General features: G+C 38.7%; 1 protein-coding gene across 3 annotated transcripts in view; it reads left to right on the forward strand.

Annotated features, from left to right (window-relative positions):
* The window catches only part of ACSL1 (acyl-CoA synthetase long chain family member 1), a 38,384-nt gene that overhangs the window by 12,812 nt on the left and 8,528 nt on the right, over nucleotides 1-17,044 (forward strand). For all 3 annotated transcript variants that reach the window (XM_057420364.1, XM_057420363.1, XM_057420365.1), the window contains 12 exons: nucleotides 1,304-1,418; nucleotides 1,841-1,905; nucleotides 3,171-3,272; nucleotides 6,331-6,430; nucleotides 6,588-6,766; nucleotides 9,537-9,569; nucleotides 9,722-9,773; nucleotides 10,559-10,632; nucleotides 11,623-11,700; nucleotides 13,928-14,062; nucleotides 15,683-15,817; nucleotides 16,529-16,624. In XM_057420364.1, coding sequence (XP_057276347.1) covers nucleotides 1,304-1,418; nucleotides 1,841-1,905; nucleotides 3,171-3,272; nucleotides 6,331-6,430; nucleotides 6,588-6,766; nucleotides 9,537-9,569; nucleotides 9,722-9,773; nucleotides 10,559-10,632; nucleotides 11,623-11,700; nucleotides 13,928-14,062; nucleotides 15,683-15,817; nucleotides 16,529-16,624 — 1,164 coding nt within the window. The remainder of the gene's footprint in view (nucleotides 1-1,303; nucleotides 1,419-1,840; nucleotides 1,906-3,170; nucleotides 3,273-6,330; nucleotides 6,431-6,587; nucleotides 6,767-9,536; nucleotides 9,570-9,721; nucleotides 9,774-10,558; nucleotides 10,633-11,622; nucleotides 11,701-13,927; nucleotides 14,063-15,682; nucleotides 15,818-16,528; nucleotides 16,625-17,044) is intronic.

The following is a 17,044-nucleotide window of genomic DNA, read 5'->3' on the forward strand; positions in this document are numbered from 1 at the left end:
TCCTAAGCAGCCTGTGTCAACAAGAAGCAAACCCTTGGCTTGAACAAAGGAGTGGCAAGCACTGCATTACACATAGTGTTTTGTGAAAACAAGCTAGACTTGTTTTAGTGTTGTTTTTTCTCTTCTCTCTGCCTCTAATGTACTAGCTCCTTTCTGTGGACACGGGCAATATGACATCTTCTGCAGATGAACCTGTGTTTATCTAGTTTCTATAGGAACAGATGCACTCCGGTTTTCTAGGGTACTTTGAAAACAGGAAAATATACTAATGGCCAGGAAAAGCCTATTGCATATGAACAGGTTTTTGAGGTTGTGGATGAAGAACAACTCTGGCATAGATTTAGCTAGTTCATGATTTGACTTTTGTAAAAGAGCCAGGAGTTGACAGCAGCCACTGATAGAGAATCTTATTCTCTATCTAAACCCTCTGTTTAACCAGCTAGGTTCTTCTGCTAAGAACTCCTTTGCAGGTGTCTGTTACCATAGCAGGACTAATAAAGATGGCCCAATAGTACTTACATAACAGCAATTTGTGAAACATGATTGGTATAAAACGAGATGATTTAATCACTCTAGAAAAGGCTGGTTTTGTATTGACTTCCAATTGTAGCCTGTGTTAAATGCTCACCTGCTGAAAGATGGTGATTTTAATCCTCAAGGTGGTATTGTCTTGACTGCCTCTGACAAGATCAGGAGGAAGCCTTTTTCGTAAGATGGAACTTTAAATTGGATTAAAGGGTTCAGTTTTTATCTGGTATAGAGTATTTCACTTATGAGAACACTTGTTCAGGGTGGTGTTGTCCACCCTTAAAATCATTTAGGCTTTGAAACCGCAGTTTGAAGTGTGATTATATTTTGTAATCTTAATCAGAAAAGTAGATTAGGATCTCAGCATTAATACTGTATCTAGAGAGTTGAAGCTGGAGTGATTTAGAAAGCTTGATGGGATTAATTGTGATACATACTGCAATAATAGTGTAAAGCATTTCTTAAGAAAAACCCCATAAGGACTGTCAAAGGGTATTCTGTCGCTTATTTGTTCTGTACTGTTATAGGTAGCTGAGGAGGAATAAGATTTTTGCCTGGCAGGTTTTTACTAATGCAGGGAGCAGTCTGACTCTTTAAACAAAGTCCTGGGAAGCCTTGCCAGTCTCTTCACTGAACTAAAAAGAACTGAAGTTCTCCGAAGTTGAATTTGCCAAGGCTCATAACAATTTAATGGATGAGGTGTTTTTATTTCTTCAGGAAATTCCTGTTCATTTATAATAAACAAGTGTCTAACCTTCCTAATTGGTTTCCTTAGGGTGGTGAACATGCTCGAAGGTCCTCTCTTCTTAGCAGCAATGAACTGTTGATTTACTACTATGATGATGTGAGAACAGTTTATGATATCTTCCAAAGGGGTGTGCAAGTATCAAGTAAGTCTTAAGCTAAAGATACCTTTTTTCAACAATGTGTCAAGAACTAAAGGTCTGGGCTCATTTGAAATGCACTTGGGGATAGGGGATGTCTATCTAGCAATATGATAAATGTATTGGATGTAATTTTTCTTGCAGGCAAATATAACTGACCTCTTGTGAAGCAGAGCTGTGTGAATAAAGTCAGTGCTGTGTTCCTTTAGCCTAAACCAACCTTGTCTCTATGCCTCTCCCCAGCTTCCCTTCCTGACACCCCCCACCCCACCATTCCACTCCCTCCAGAAAAGAACCAGCCAACTGGGTTTGTCTCTGAAGGTGTCTGCAAAGAATCTAGAGGCTTACCCCCATGCATGTAGTTAGTGTGATGTCAGGACAGAGGAGTCGGGTTAAGTTTTGAGTAATTTCTGATCATCTTTTTTTAGATAATGGTCCATGTCTAGGTGTTAGAAAACCAAACCAGCCATATGAGTGGATTTCCTACAAAGAGGTAAGTCTCTAATCCAGTGCTAGACCTGCTTTTGCTTGCTGAGACCATTGATACAACATCCAGTAATGTGATATAACAAATCTTAATTATTTATAGATGTTTTAAAGCTGTAGTAGAATATTGCAGGAAGGTTCTAGCTTCAACTACAGTGTCTTGAATAGCATCAGATACTCTTCTCCCTTGCATGTATCTCCTGCACTTAACTTGGTTTGTTAAATTTTTCAGAATTTGTTACCTTGGCAGGTTTTAGCATTTCATTGCTGAATTGTTTAGGACTTGGGCGCTGCCTCTAAAAGGCTGTAGCTTTGAAGTAGTATTCTGGGACTCAGACTGCTACTACTTTAGGTGCTTAATTCTGAAACCTTCATTTTACACTAGGAAAGATCTTATCTGCAGGTGTTCCTTGTGCTTCTTGACAACTTGTCTCCATAGTGCTGAATGATGTTTGTATAGGGTGCTAAAAGATATGCTTCTAACTACTGGCATGCTCCTTAATGATAGCTAAAAATACCTTTATGCAAATCTTTGTTCACAGCTGTGTACTTCTAGGTTGTTCCTGATTTAATCTGTTGTTCAAATTTGCATAAACCTTGCCTGTTACATACTGTTAGGGTCATTAAACACCTTTTGTATTTAGCAGACCTCACTTTTTCCAAGGTGATTTTGCCGGACACTTGCTAGGTGCAACCTGTCTGTATTTGCTGTTTGAATCATGTGACTAACATGGATTCAGGTCATGTGCTATGTGGAAAGAATTTAGAAAATTGCTTTCCCAGGTTTCCTTTATAGACCTAGCTGTGTTTTGCCTCCTTGTTCCCTTCCTTTTTGAAGGGGAAAATGCTATTCCCATAAGCACTGAATGAAGCAGAAGGATGGCATATGTGTAGTGCCTTAGGCTGAGCAAAAATATAATCCTAAATCATTCCATGATCACTTGTGTAGTTCCATACAGATGCAACAAAACAGCCTTTTCTGTGTATGAGCCTAACATTTGAACCTACACTTAATACTTTCAAGTCCAACTGGATTAAGTGCCTTTTCTGCTGCATATTGAATTCAAGTGGTGTATCTACAGTCAGTGCAGTGTAATGGCACTGCAGTGTTTCAGTTATCAAAGTCGCAGAGGACATCCAAAATAGCCTAAAAAACTTCGTCTGCTTCATACCAGTTATTGGCCTTCTTTTTGTTAGACCCAAGATAGAATAATGTTGAGGGGTATAAACTGAGCTTGCTCTCAATATTTGTTTGCTTTTTTGCCTCTACAGGCTTTAGACAGAGCTGAGTGTGTGGGCTCTGCGTTACTCCACCGAGGCTTCAAACCATCTCATGTTCAATACATAGGAATCTTTTCACAAAACAGACCTGAGGTAACTTGACAGTGTGTGTATTGGTAGTATAGCTGTTATTGAAGTGTGCCACTCCTCTATCTGTTGCTTTTTGGCAGTGTGCTGAACTTCCCTATTAGGAGTCCATGTGGTGTTGGACGAGCCTATAAAGGCTGACACTGTAGAACCACAAGCCATAAACTTTGTCTTTAGCTAACAAAACCAGCTAGCTGACACAATTATTAGAGTCCTGGTGTTCTGCTCCCAAAGCTGAATGCAGAATGTTGGATAGCAGGAAGAGAATTGGGGAATCCAGAAGAACTGAACTCATTCTCCTCTTTCCAGTTTATAGAGGAAACCTGTTTAATGGGAAGCTAATGTTGTACTTAGAGAATGTAATCACCATTTGTTGTCTCTTAAAAAGTGACACTGGAGTGCAAGGTAATTGAAAGTGGTTGGAAGTAATAAGGTTGTGTTAAAATGTTTCAAATCACTTAGTGATTAAATATTTGGACAAATAATAGGGGAATTTGGACAAATATAGGAGATATTAAATATTTGGACAAATAAAGACCCTGGGCACAAAGATTCTGGGAGGCAGAACTGCTTAAGAAGGCAAAATTGGAAGTTAATTGCAGTTTAATAAAGGGGCATAAATACTAAAGAGAGACATAATCAAAGAAGACCTGATAAAGCAAAATGATGTTACAAACCTGAGACAACTTTGGGATATTTAGATTGATTAGCTGGTGTCTATCCATTTTAACCCAGAAGTGGTTCTAGATTACTGTTTCTAAAAATATTATGGAATATTCTGTAAATATTTGTTCTCTGGAGTTGTTTATTAAACATAGGTTAGAGAAACTCAGTCCTATTAGATAATTTATGTGCTTAGTGGCCTGAGCTGGTACTTGCTGTGTTGGCTAATACAAACCTGTACTGAGAGGGGACTGTTTCTTAAGTTTTGTCAGAATTATGCTGTCACTCTTGATTAAATGCTCCCAGCTGGATGCCATTATACAGAGCCATCTACAGTGTTGACAGCATTAGAAATTGTATCAGTGTCTTGGTCGTGCTGGAAAACAGCTTGCTGCTGGGTGTCTTCTGATTTCAAGTTTGCCATTGAGCCTTCCCTCCTGTCATTAAAATGCAAGTTATGTGATAAGTGACCTTGACCCCCTTCCTCCTCTTCCAACCTACAACACGAACTCCCCTAACTCTAGCCTTGTATGGATGAAGTAAACACAGTTTCAAGACTCTTAAATTTGCAGTTGTTTGCTTGGGTTTTCCTGCTGGAATTCTGGTTCTAACAGCTACTTTTTTTTTTCCTGTAATAAAGGCTGGGATATCTTCAACTAGGAAGCTGTTAAATGACATGGTGTGACTGATTTTTTCAGTCTCCTGAAAAAAGTAGCATTATGAACTGGAAGTGAAAAAGGGAGCTGTGGGAGTGTTTTACCAATTTGAACTGTTTCTCTGTAGACATCTGTGTGCAAAGTCTTTGGCTGCAAGGCCAGTGGATTTTCTGAAAGAGAGCACAGTAGTGTGATCTGCTCTTGGATCACAGAGACAAAATGTGCTTGAGTTGCATTGCTCCAGCAGGCTTTGGGTTGGGTCAGGAATGAGCTGGAAAGACTTGTTTAAAGCAGCAATTTTAAATCTGGGGTTTTCCCTGCTGAAAACTACTGAATGGGTGTTGTAACATCCCCAGTATAATTGCTAATCCAGACATGAGATTGAGATTATTTTTTTTGTGTGAAATGATTCACATTTGTCAGTTCATGGAACAGCTGCTGGGGAAGCCCCTAATGGGGAAAATCCTAGTATGTTACTTGCTTAAATGTTCACTAAAAAAACCAAACTTGGATTTATAAATAAAAATATTACTTTCTCTGAGTAACTGGAGAACAGATGATCACAACAGAAAGTTGTGTTTTGGACTGAGAGAACGGGACAGGGAAATAATACAAGGGTCCCTTAAAAGAAGGTCAGAGCCATGTCAGAAAACAAATTGAAACTTCTAGGCTGTTGTCTGTATTCAATACTAGATGCTTGCTTGGACTTTGAGAGAGACCTCAAATGTTAAGGTTTGATACTTGTATTGAACTATTCTTAAATTTAGGAGGAAAAATGAAAGAAAAATATATTGATAGTCCAGAAAATGAAGATGCTGGCTGTTGTATTGAGCATGATGGTGTACAAAAGTTGTTGAAGGCTGCAACAAGAAGCTTTTATCACTGTGCAGCTTCTTAAATCCAACAAAGTAGACTCCCACCCTATTAAGATACCTACTTCAGGCTGCTGAACAGCAATACAGCAGCCCCCTTGTTACAGGTACAGGTAGGGTATTCAGTGGACCCTTTTATGGCTAGTATAGATGTGCCTGCTTAGACTTACCAGTATTCTTAATGTCTACATTGAAGTCTAGTTACTTGTTAGCTGGCCTTGAAGTAGTCTTATTAAGAAGTCTTTTTGGACAAGGTGTACAACTTGCCTATCACAGAAATTTTTTCATAAAAATCCCCTGCATTTAAAGTGGTCTTAATAAGTAGAGAACTTAAGTCAGGAAACTTGCCCCTAATAAACAGTTTGTAAAACTGGCATTTAGCAATTTTGTCAACATAGATGCTGTATTAGATATTACATATTACATGGAAGAAGCAGCTGAGTGATGTTTTAAAGTTGTCATCATAGGGGAGTGAGCTACTATCAGAAAAAATAATTGCATGATTGTCTTGCTTTGACAGTATTTTGGGTGAAATCAGGCTTGCTGTAAAGCATTGTCAGCTTGCAACACACTGTAAGTCTACAGTATCCATTATGTTTATTGAGCACTGCACTTGTTAGCAGGCAGATCTCTTGGGGCAGAGTTGAATTTTATTGAATTGGATTCTTTCCCATAGCTCATTTATTTTTAACTCCACAAATAAAAAAAAAACTTAGTAGGTCTTCAAAGTAAACAAATTATGCAAACTGCCACTTGTCCAAATGAGCTCTGTCCTGCTGGCTTTCTTGATAGAATCCAAATGACTCTTTCTTGGAGGTCTGTTATGATAAGCAAACACATAATGACTTGCATCTCTTTTTTTTTTTCCTGCAGTGGGTTATCATTGAGCAGGGATGCTATGCATACTCCATGGTGGTGGTGCCACTCTATGATACACTGGGAACTGAAGCTATAACGTACATTGTGAACAAAGGTAGGACATTTTTAGTACTTCAGCAAGTGAATGTTTGATTGCAGAACTGAGGGCAGAACTGTAGCCTTCTTCAGAGAAGTCTTCCATTACGTGTTCTGAAGTATGTATGGATCTAGCCTAAAATTGCCATTCTGACAATGTCATTCTCTTTCATCAGCTGACTTGTCATTGGTTTTCTGTGACAAACCTGACAAGGCCAAACTTCTGCTAACCAGTGTGGAAAAGGGCGAAGCTCCAATACTCAACACTATTGTTATTATGGAGTCTTTTGGCATGGATCTTGTGGAACGTGGCAAAAAGTGTGGGGTGGAAGTCTTCAGCATGAGAGAAATAGAGGTAAGCATGGCTAACCTACATTACTGCTTTCCTCCCATTTACTTGTGGAGGAAGATGACTGTTGAACAGATTTTTAGGACTGTGAACAGAATGTTGTGGATTAGTTTCAAAATACTCAACTATCTCTTGGATTGAAGTTTAGACAAAAATATAAGAAAGAAAGCAGTTTGCTAATAGTATTTGATAATGCTCAAAATGTAAAAGTGTATATGCCAAGACCGTAGAATGACAGCTTGTTAACATAGTCCAGACTGAACATTTGATCTGAGTGTTCAGGCTTGCCCATGATACATGATAATTATAAACTGTGACTAATACTTCAGAAATACTATTTCAAAAAAGAGCCTGTGTAGGTTTTGGTCTTGTGAAAAATGGTAGTTTCCCCTGTATAGTGATTTCCCAAAAAGTTTTATGGGTAGGAGGAAAATGGCAGTGAACTGTTCCAGGGGAAGTTTATGGTAACGTAGGGGTATGAAACTGCCAGGTTCGGGAAGTAGAAACCATTTTGCTTAGCCACCTAATGTTTAAGTCTTGGTTTTGCTTGCAATTAGTTTGTCTGCATAAACATCTTATGCAAGTTTATTTCATAACTTCACTTGTTATTTGGAGAACTCTGTCCCATGATCAACATGCATAAAGTACATCTTTACTGTGAGACTGTGAAATGGGGCTTAACCTAGTTCTAGCTAGGACTTCTGAGGAAGGCTTGGTTCACTAGGACTTGAATATCTCAAAGTAAGTGAGCTTGTCTTGTGCAGGTGTCAGGAACTGTGTGAAATACCTCATTTCACTGAACTAATTTCCACAGCAAGTCTTAACTGCTGTGTTAACAGGGCCACCTTCTGGTAAAGGTAAAAAATGCTAGCATGTCTTTGAAAGAGGTAACTCACAGCTAGCTAGCCCCAGCAAAATCAGGTTGAAATGGGGCTAAAAACATTATGTGGATTAAGTGACTTTATAGCTCATTGGCAAAAGGGTTGGGTTAAGCTTAGAAAAAGATTGGCCCAACTGCAAGTTGGTACATGAAAATTGGCTTCTTTCCTTGATTTAACTCCAGTTTTTTGCAAAGGAAGGTGCTTTTCACTTGATCTTCCAATTACAGAAAAACAAAACTGGGGATGAATGTTAGCTTGAAGTTAGAAATTTAGATGCTTAAGTAGTGACTACCAGTAGTACTTTGTAGCTCTTACTTCACAAAAATGCTTGATGTTTGGATTAATGCAGTAATAGATGCTCCAAGAGCCTCTTGTCTAAATCTTGTCTAAAGTTAGGCAAACTTAAACATTTCTAATAGTGTTTCTGTGAGCAGGAATAAGTTTTTTCTCATGCTTCTTCTTTTTCCCTTTTTTTTTAAGGGGTAGAGGCTTTTAATGTCTCCCAAAAGACAACCATGAACTGTTTAGAAGCTTAGATTAGAATAGAAGGATTATTTCTAGCTTTACTTGTTTTCTGGATCTCTGGATTAAGCTTATTGCTCAGCTGTGCTTTATAGGTTATGTGACCTGTTCCTCTATCTCCCAGATGCCATAAGCTTGATTTCTGATGCATAATATCTGTATGTATGCTGTGGTTACTTAGAGCTGAGTAGCTGTGAATAAATGGCTTCTCAATAGGAAAAGTTCTGATCTAGGAGATCAAAAGAAGTGTGTGGAGATTTTAGCTGTATATTCAGTAAATACCAGTTCTTGCTCAAAACAGGCTGTAGGGAAGTATTGAGGCTCTGGTGGTACTGGAAATACAGATGCTGTTTTGAGCATTGTCATAGTGGCAAATTTTTCTATAAAGGTACTGTTTCAAAAGTACAAACTTACAAGTATGGGAATGTTAACTTTTCCCAGACATAGCTTATTTCTTAAGGTTACCCAAGTAGGTACATCATAGTAAAAGAAATCTAGGGCTAGTAAAGGAATGCATAGTACTATTGTGTACTTAAAATGTAAAAGCAATGGTGAAGTTGATATGTCTGCCCTCAAAGGGTGTTTCCAAAGCTATACTTTAAAAAACTCCATTTTAATTTGCCTAAATCCTTAAGGTTGTATTGTTTCTACTCTTAAATAAGCATGACAGTAATAATTCTTGACTTAAACCTTTGAAGGTCACAGATACCAGAATATTGGCATTCAGATATTCCCTCTTAATCCTTTTATCATCAAGGATAAAAGGATCTTTATGGTATCAGTTCCTTTTTGCCTAAAGAACTATGACATTACTAAGTCAGACTGGAATGGGGAGGGAAGAGGGAAGGTGGAGAGGGAAGGAGGAGAGAATCTTGTGTTGTCTTATGTATAAAAGGAATACAAACCACTTGTGGTAATCATGGGGAAAACCAGTCTTCCTTTTCACAAGCAGTGATGCTGGTGTGAGATGCTTATTGAAATTAATCTTGCTTCATCTACTTAGCAGTTGTTAGTGGCACATGTCTTCTGCATGATGTATAGGATTGATTGCCTGTTGTAGCTTGTCACAACACTGCTTAACCTTGAGCTCCTGTAGAGAGTTAAACTTTTGGTTTAGTAGCTGGAAAAAAAAAATGAATTTGAGATTAGTTATCACTTTTGTATTTGTAGAACATGACAGTTATTCTATATATCTTTAAAATGTCCTTAAAGCCTTTGTTACTCTTTGGAAGTTAAAATGTCTTAATAGACAGTCTAGGTAACAAAGTATTATGGTGTTTGGTAATATTAGTCTGGTAAATTTAAAGTAAAAGTTACATGCTTATATCTAAGCTGTTTGTATCCCCTTTTTCCCCTTTCTCTCCTTTCTGTAGGAGCTGGGAAGAACACACAGGCAAAAACCTATAGTAAGTATGAAATTAGTGTAAGTGACAATCTGAAAGCTAGACAGCAAGCAGATCTCCGATCGCTTATAAGTAACACTAATATTTCAGTGTTTTGTCCAGGAAAATCTTTCCTTGCCATCTTAACCATAGTAATATTTTCTTAACTCTCATAGCCTCCAAAGCCAGAAGATCTAGCAGTCATCTGTTTCACCAGTGGAACAACAGGTACACCTCATTACATTATGCAGAATTTATTATCCTGTATGTGCAAAATCAATTCAGAAGCCCTCCTACTTTTTTTCAAGACTCCCCTACTGCTGCGTCTTTTTGGCAAGTAGTAGCTGGGGAAGTTTTATGGTAAGGCTTGCTTTGATTTTTTCCTATTGATCAATACAGAGTTTTATAATATTAATGTTATATTATATTAGATCTTAATTTTTTTGGCATAAGAACTGGATGTGTATTTCCATTGTAAGTGCTCTCCTTCATACTTCAATTCTTCTATAGTCCTTTTTCTTTTTGTACTGTACAAGCAGAATTTGTTCCTTAGCTCTAAGCAACTTCGCGTAAGACCAAAACAGACTATCTAGATGTCTATCCTGGCTGAAACCAGGGCAGTGTCACACACTTGACATTTATGAGTTAATACCAAAGACTGGCAGGGAGCAAAAGGGAAGAAAAGCTACATTTTTACAGCAGATGTGAGACTAGAAATTGGTCTGGGTTTGATAGCTGTATCTTCACAGAAATCTTGGATTTTGAACAAGAGAAGCACAACAATTTAAGGATTTTATTTCCTTATGGAATTTGAGGTGCTTAGTGCAACCTTAACTGTTACTAGCTATTCTTGAAAGTATTAGCAAGTTCTCTGCCTTTGTTAAATCAATATTGAAGGAAAGATTTTAATATCAAAGAAGGGACTGATTCACACACTCTTAATTTTACCTCTGCTTGGTAACCTAAAGGATCTAAAAATTTGACTGTTGTGTCCTGATGTGCTTCTTCCTTAGGAAACCCCAAAGGAGCTATGATCACTCATCAAAACATAGTCAGCAATGCTTCAGCTTTTCTGAAAACTACAGAGGTAAACCACAAAGTTTAACATTGTGGATGGGAAGAATTTCATGAGTAAAACCAACATTGAAACCTTGTTAACTTTGGTCTTTTTAGTAAAATTCAAGTGGAAATGTATCTTGACAGCACTCTGCCCATGCTAGGTCAGAAGTTGAATGTTTGCTGGTTTCTTCTGTCAGCATCAAGAACTTGACAAATTTACAATTTGCTCTGATCCAGGCAAAATGTTAAAGATCCTGATGTGGATCTGCACTACGTTCTGCCATGGGCTTATACTGTCTGTAAATAGTGAAAGCTCTGTATCAGAGGGTTTGTGTAGGGGCTAAACTTTTCCACTAAGAATGGAAGAAGCTATAATGTATTTTACCCCCAACCCCAAAAATGCTTAAAGCCCTTGCACAAATGAGCAAGCAAAATAACTGTATTTTTACTTGATACAGTGTTAACTTTTAGTTTACAGTAGACTACTAAAGTTCATTTGCAGGGTAGCTAAGATGGTTCTAATGCATACAGATGTAATTAAAAGTACAACTGCACTTATTCTAAATACAGTACATATAGAATTGTCTTTAAATTAAGCAACTGGTCTCACAATTAGATCATGTAAGGCACTTTTGATATCAACCCTATGCTAAATTGGATTAGCAAGGTGACTTAAGATGGCAGTGTGTATTTTTTTACTACTTCAATCTTTCTGTCCCCATCTCCCCCCACAATGTATATAACTTCCTGTAGTTTCTATCAGAATTTGTTTCTAGTTATAATATGAATGGTAAATTTGGTTCTGTATTCAACTCTAAAAGATTACCGTTTCTGCAGTGTTTACTCATGCTACAAGTTATTCCTGTAGTATTTTGATGAAAGAAAAACAATACAGCTTTATTACAAACAAAACTTGAAGCAGGGGTTGTCCTTTAGACACTAGGTTTCATTGTTGTGTTTAACTTGAGCAAAATAGAGAATCAATGAGAATGAAACTTAATTTTACTAACACTTTCAGAAAACATTTCTACCTTCGCATGATGATGTTCTGATATCATTCCTGCCCTTGGCTCATATGTTTGAGAGAATTGTTGAGGTAAGCATTTGTTTGTCATTCTGAACTATCGAAAAGCTTACTTTACTTACAGAATGCATGTATCTTGAATCAGTGTTACACACTATTCCTTTTTGACTCCTGCTCATGTGTATGAAAGCTTGAGGTAAGGTTCAGGAAAGCAGTATTGTAAACAATATCCAGTAAGTACCAGACAATTAGCTTTCATGCTGAAACATAATCATCAACCCTAGAGCTAGGATTAATGAACTGGCTTACTAAAACATGAGACAGTTTCAAAAAAATCCCTCTAATATAGTCAGTGCACTATTAAAAATCCATGCATTTTTAGTCTACAGACACCACAAATTTTTATTTATAATGTGGCATCCTGGTTGCTTACACAGAACTAATTTTATATTGGTTAAACTTACCATTGCTTCAAGAAATAATAAAGAGGAAGGGATTTGGTTTTAGTGGAGTTCTCTTCTAGGAGATGAAAATTACCTGTGATGCTATTTAATGACAGACTTTGAAACTCTCTTGGATAGCTCGTTTTACCATATAGCAAAACCTGGGGCTTAATTTCTGAGAATGATGGAGCTCAGGTTGTCTTAATACGGGCAGTCTTAAGGATCTCTGAGCCCATAGTTAGGTGGCATGCATTAGTGAAAAGATGTAATTTCCTTCTGATATACAGTAGAGGCACAGGTATTTAATTACTGTACCTACTGAAGTTGAATTAAGATCTCTCCCTTAGGTGAGACTGCAAGTATGTATATTGAAGGTAGTTGTGCCCCAGTTTATGTAGTGAAATAAATAGCCTCTGTGCAAGCGTGAAAAGGTACCTGGACCCAGAAATTGTCCTGTGATTTCAGTTAGGAAACCTGAGCTTTCTACAGAGTGTGTACATATGCACATGTAAAAGTGTTTAAGTTATGAAGATTGGGAATAGAGTGTAACTGAGGAGTACAGGTGCCCTTAGGCTTTTGGCCTTTTTCTGTTGGTAACCTGGATACCAGTTATGCTTCAGTGTCCATTTTACTGATGCCTGCCTTGCACCAGAAGGTACAAGCTGTAGGTAACAGCTTGATCCGCTCTTGATCATGTGGTAGAAATAGGATGTGAACCTGTGTTCTAAAGGATAAAATGAGAAGAAAGTGTTTAGATCTCAGTATTCCTCTGCTGTTTGCGGTCTTTACAAAGTAGGTGATTGCAAGCAAGAACACTTTTGGTAGAAAGGAGAAAAGATTTGTTACTGTTTGGGGTAGGTATGAACACAGGCTCTGTGAGAAGCAATCTTTAGAGTTCTACCCCAGTCATAAACCTGATGTTAGCAGATTTTTGGCTTCCTTAGAAAGCTAGGAAGCCTTGATAGGAGAAATGCACTTGCTTCTCAGTCCATTTGGACTGATGCAGTTGCTGTTTTTTAGCAGATCGTGGCAAAGTGTGGGTGAAGGCCAAAACTGATACTCTGTTTTGTGCAGAAAAGATGAGGATGGATGGTAGGGAATGAAGGATGTGTACAAAATAAAAACAGGTATAGATATACACAAGAGGAACAGAGGTTTTGTTTAACAGAATAAATGAAACCCAAACAAAATAGAGATGGGGGTGTATAGGTGAGGGGGTGGAGCTTCTAGACTTGTAACAGACTATAGAACACAGCAGGATTAAGTCTGCCTTTCTTGGTGTAGGTCTGAAGGGATGCAGAAATAAGCAATGGTCTGCTAGACTCTTCTAAATAGCATCTTGATCTCCTAACAACAAATCCTCTGCTTGCATCAGTTCTATGAAATGAGAAGGAAAACCAGAATGCAAGAGAATGGAAATCAAGTAGCATAAGGCAAAAATCCCTGCTGGATCAGTAAATAGCATGTGCTGATTTCAAATGCAGAAATGCAGTTTCCTAGTACATAGCAGGGAACAAACAGGTCTAGTATTTTTAAATAAGCTTGTTAAAGAGGAGTTCTGCTTTTTGATCTTTTGCTACCTCTGAGTCACTGGCATTGCCTTATTTGGCCAACTGCCCCTTTTAGATAGGGGCTTTTATGCTGTATATTATTCTGTCAAAGTCTTTAGCCTGTGTACACCAGGCATGCTGTGGTCTTTCTAGTCCCATCCCGTAATGTCAGAATGCTGCAGAACTAGCCCAGAAGCTTGAGAGGACTTAAGGTGGATCCCATGAAGTCTGCCCTGCATAGGTGGTGTATAATGTGTTCCAGCTGCATATATCTTGTGTCTTCAATGTTTACTTTTTTTCTAACAGTGTGTGATTCTGTGCCATGGAGCTCGGATAGGATTCTTTCAGGGGGATATCAGACTACTTATGGATGACCTGAAAACACTGCAGCCAACTGTATTTCCTGTAGTACCAAGGCTGTTGAACAGAATGTTTGATAAGGTAAGTCTATAGGCATGAGTCTAAACCTTTGCAGGGCTTTAAGAGACTTCATGAAGTGTGTGCTGCCAGGGTAGGAGTAACTGTGCTCTGGAATGTTAAATCTGTCTGCTAACCAATTTGTGTATCTGCTTCTAAAAGAGGGCTGAAAGTACTGGGAGTACCGTAATACCGGTTGTATTAAAATATTTCTGTGCAGTAAATACTAGTGTTAAAGAGTCTGACTAGGGGACTTGGTTACCTCTAGCTTGATTAATGATGTACTGTTTTGCTCAGAGCAAGTTATTTAAGTCTACTCTAGTACATGACCATGAGGCTTAGCATCTGCATGCCATGCTTTTAGCATCTGACTCATGGAGTGGAATTTGCACACCAAGGTCAGGTGTTTGCCTCTTTGCATAGACGCATACAAGTTTCTTACACAGCAGCCACTGTGTTCCAGCAGGGAGATCTATAAACCAGCCAGTCAGCAGTGCTGGGGACAGGGTGTGTCAGCAGCTCTGCTCTCTCTGGTGGTTGCTGTTTGGCTGCTCAGGGTCACCTGAGGTGGGAATTCAGAAGCAAGTTTTTTCCTGGACTTCATATTTTAAAGTCATCCTTTTGTATATGGGTGACTGACTATTCTTAGGGTACAGTCAGAGCAGTTGAAGGATACAACAAGAAGCCCAGTGACTGCTAAAGAAATTGCAGAGCTTGTCTATGCTGTCTTAGCCAGGAAAGTGTTCTAATCCTGAGACTGGAGGAACAGCAAGTAATACAAGGTTATGTTTGGCCACAGGAACAAATAGTGCAACTCTGATCCATTTGGAGGGGAGGAAATCCTGAGACCAGCCTGTAGTGCTTAAAATGTAGGCACTCATTCTGCTCACGCATTCTTGTACTGGAATTTTAGAAGTAGAGCCAAAGCTTGGGACACTCTTCTTTCATGATGTCCTCTTGCTTGTTAACTCTGGTGCCCTGAGGCTTTCACACTTGTATGGCACTGTTTCAACTTCACCCAGCCTTGCAGTAACATAGCAGGTGAAGTCAACAAGTGGGAAATTGGCGTTGTAGGGGGTGCCATAATGCTGAAGAGCTGCTGGGTCTTTCTCTTTCCAAGTAAATATACAATCTGTGGCCTGTTGAATCTGCTTTTTGACTTCCTGAGAACAACTAGAAGGAGCCTTTGAAAAGTGATCTAGAAGGTGAGTTTGTATGTGCGAGACAGACCTCTCTGGTATCTCTGAAGGGACCTGTATTTCTTAAGAAACCCTTCTTACTTTAAGCATTATGGTGGTGTGCTTTTTAGAATATGCTGAGGATTATAATCAATTTGAATTTTAATCATCGTGGAATAGAAAAGGCAAACATCTGTTTCATTCATTTAAATGAAGAAACTATATACTGAAACAGCATCACAGTTTGATGGGACACAAGAATTGGTTAAGTACTAACTGGTGAGCATCTCTGAACTGAGGTAGAGGCAAAGATAAAGATCCGCAAGTATTTCTTACTGGAATTAAGATTACCTCCCAATAAAGGTTGTTTAATTGGTTTTCATTGTTAAGAGTCTCTAAGCATGCTTCTGTAAGAAAATGGGAATGCTAGTTTGTGAGGCTTCTAACCACAGATCTTTCTTTATAGATTTTTGGACAGGCAGATACAACAATAAAGAGGTGGATGCTGGATTTTGCTTCCAAGAGGAAAGAAGCAGAACTCAAAAGTGGTATAGTTAGAAATAACAGTTTCTGGGACAAAGTCATCTTCCGCAAAATACAGGTACACTTGAAAGCCTCTGAATTTAAGTTTCTAGATGTTGAGTTGCATATGAATAGTTACAGTGTGGTGTGACTTTCATCATTAACTGGCTACTCCAAAGCTGGTTTGTTTTATTTCCAACTTTGCTTTTTCAACCCCCTTAGTTCTAATAGTATCAGCTAACTGTGAGATACTCTAAAACAGTCTGGTGCTTCTCTCTCTTACCACTTTGGGAGCAATTGCTGTCCTTCTGAAGGAGGAATGCTAAATGTGACAGGGCCACCTGTAGCCCCTACTGCCTCCTCACTGTTGGTCACTAGTAAGTTACACCTGCTATTATATCTGGCACTCACTTGCTATGGCCTTAACTCTGGTTGTACAACATGCCCTGTGGCTGCTTTTTATAGCATTCAGTATGTATAGAAGCTGATACAAGGCAGTTAAAAATAAAGCTGTTGATGTAAGGCCGCAGCTTAAGCTGTTCAGGCTTTTGACAGCCTGCACTGCAGTGATACCATAAGCATAGTCTTTGTAGGTACTGTATGTCTGAGATGCCATTTATGCAGTCAAAAACACTGCAAGAAAGACAGCTTGCAATACGGGACTAAACTTTAATCTGTTAACACTTGTGGGTAGCACTGTAGGTGAATACTGGGTGAGGGTGGGAAGGAAAAAGACTCTGGAAATCTCTAAAATGCTTTTGGTGTCCACAGTCTCTTGTATCTGTTGTAGGCAAGTTTGGGAGGAAGAGTAAAGCTGATGATTACAGGAGCAGCACCTGTATCTGCAAGTGTATTGACCTTCCTGAGAACAGCTCTTGGCTGTCAGGTGAGTTTCCTGGCCATAATCTTAAACCGTAAGTATTTTAATACCCAATTCCAGCTATGATGATAGAACATTTCAAGTAGTCTGATCATATGGATAACTCTTTCTGGCATTCTTGTTGGAGACTATGCAAGTATGTACTCCTTTCCAGAGTTTCTCTGTCCCCTGAGATTTATGCATTCATCCCAAAGTCTTTATTACAGTTTAGCTGACATAACCAACTAAACTGTATTAAGGGGAAGACTGGCGGGGGGGGGGGGCGGGGAGGGCTGCTATAAGCAATAATTCATTTTCTTGGATTAAATTCCTGGGGTTTGCCTCACAGAAGCATTTGTAACTACTGTAGAGAATTGAATCAATATGATGATACTGTAGTCTTCCTGCTTTGAAGATGAACTGGGGAGAATCAGACTGTACACATTG

The sequence above is a fragment of the Pezoporus wallicus genome, unplaced genomic scaffold (genome assembly GCF_028554395.1).
Source record: "Pezoporus wallicus isolate ANWC-B61680 ecotype Strahan unplaced genomic scaffold, APGP_CSIRO_Pwel_v1 contig_5552, whole genome shotgun sequence".
Lineage (NCBI taxonomy): Eukaryota > Metazoa > Chordata > Aves > Psittaciformes > Psittacidae > Pezoporus > Pezoporus wallicus.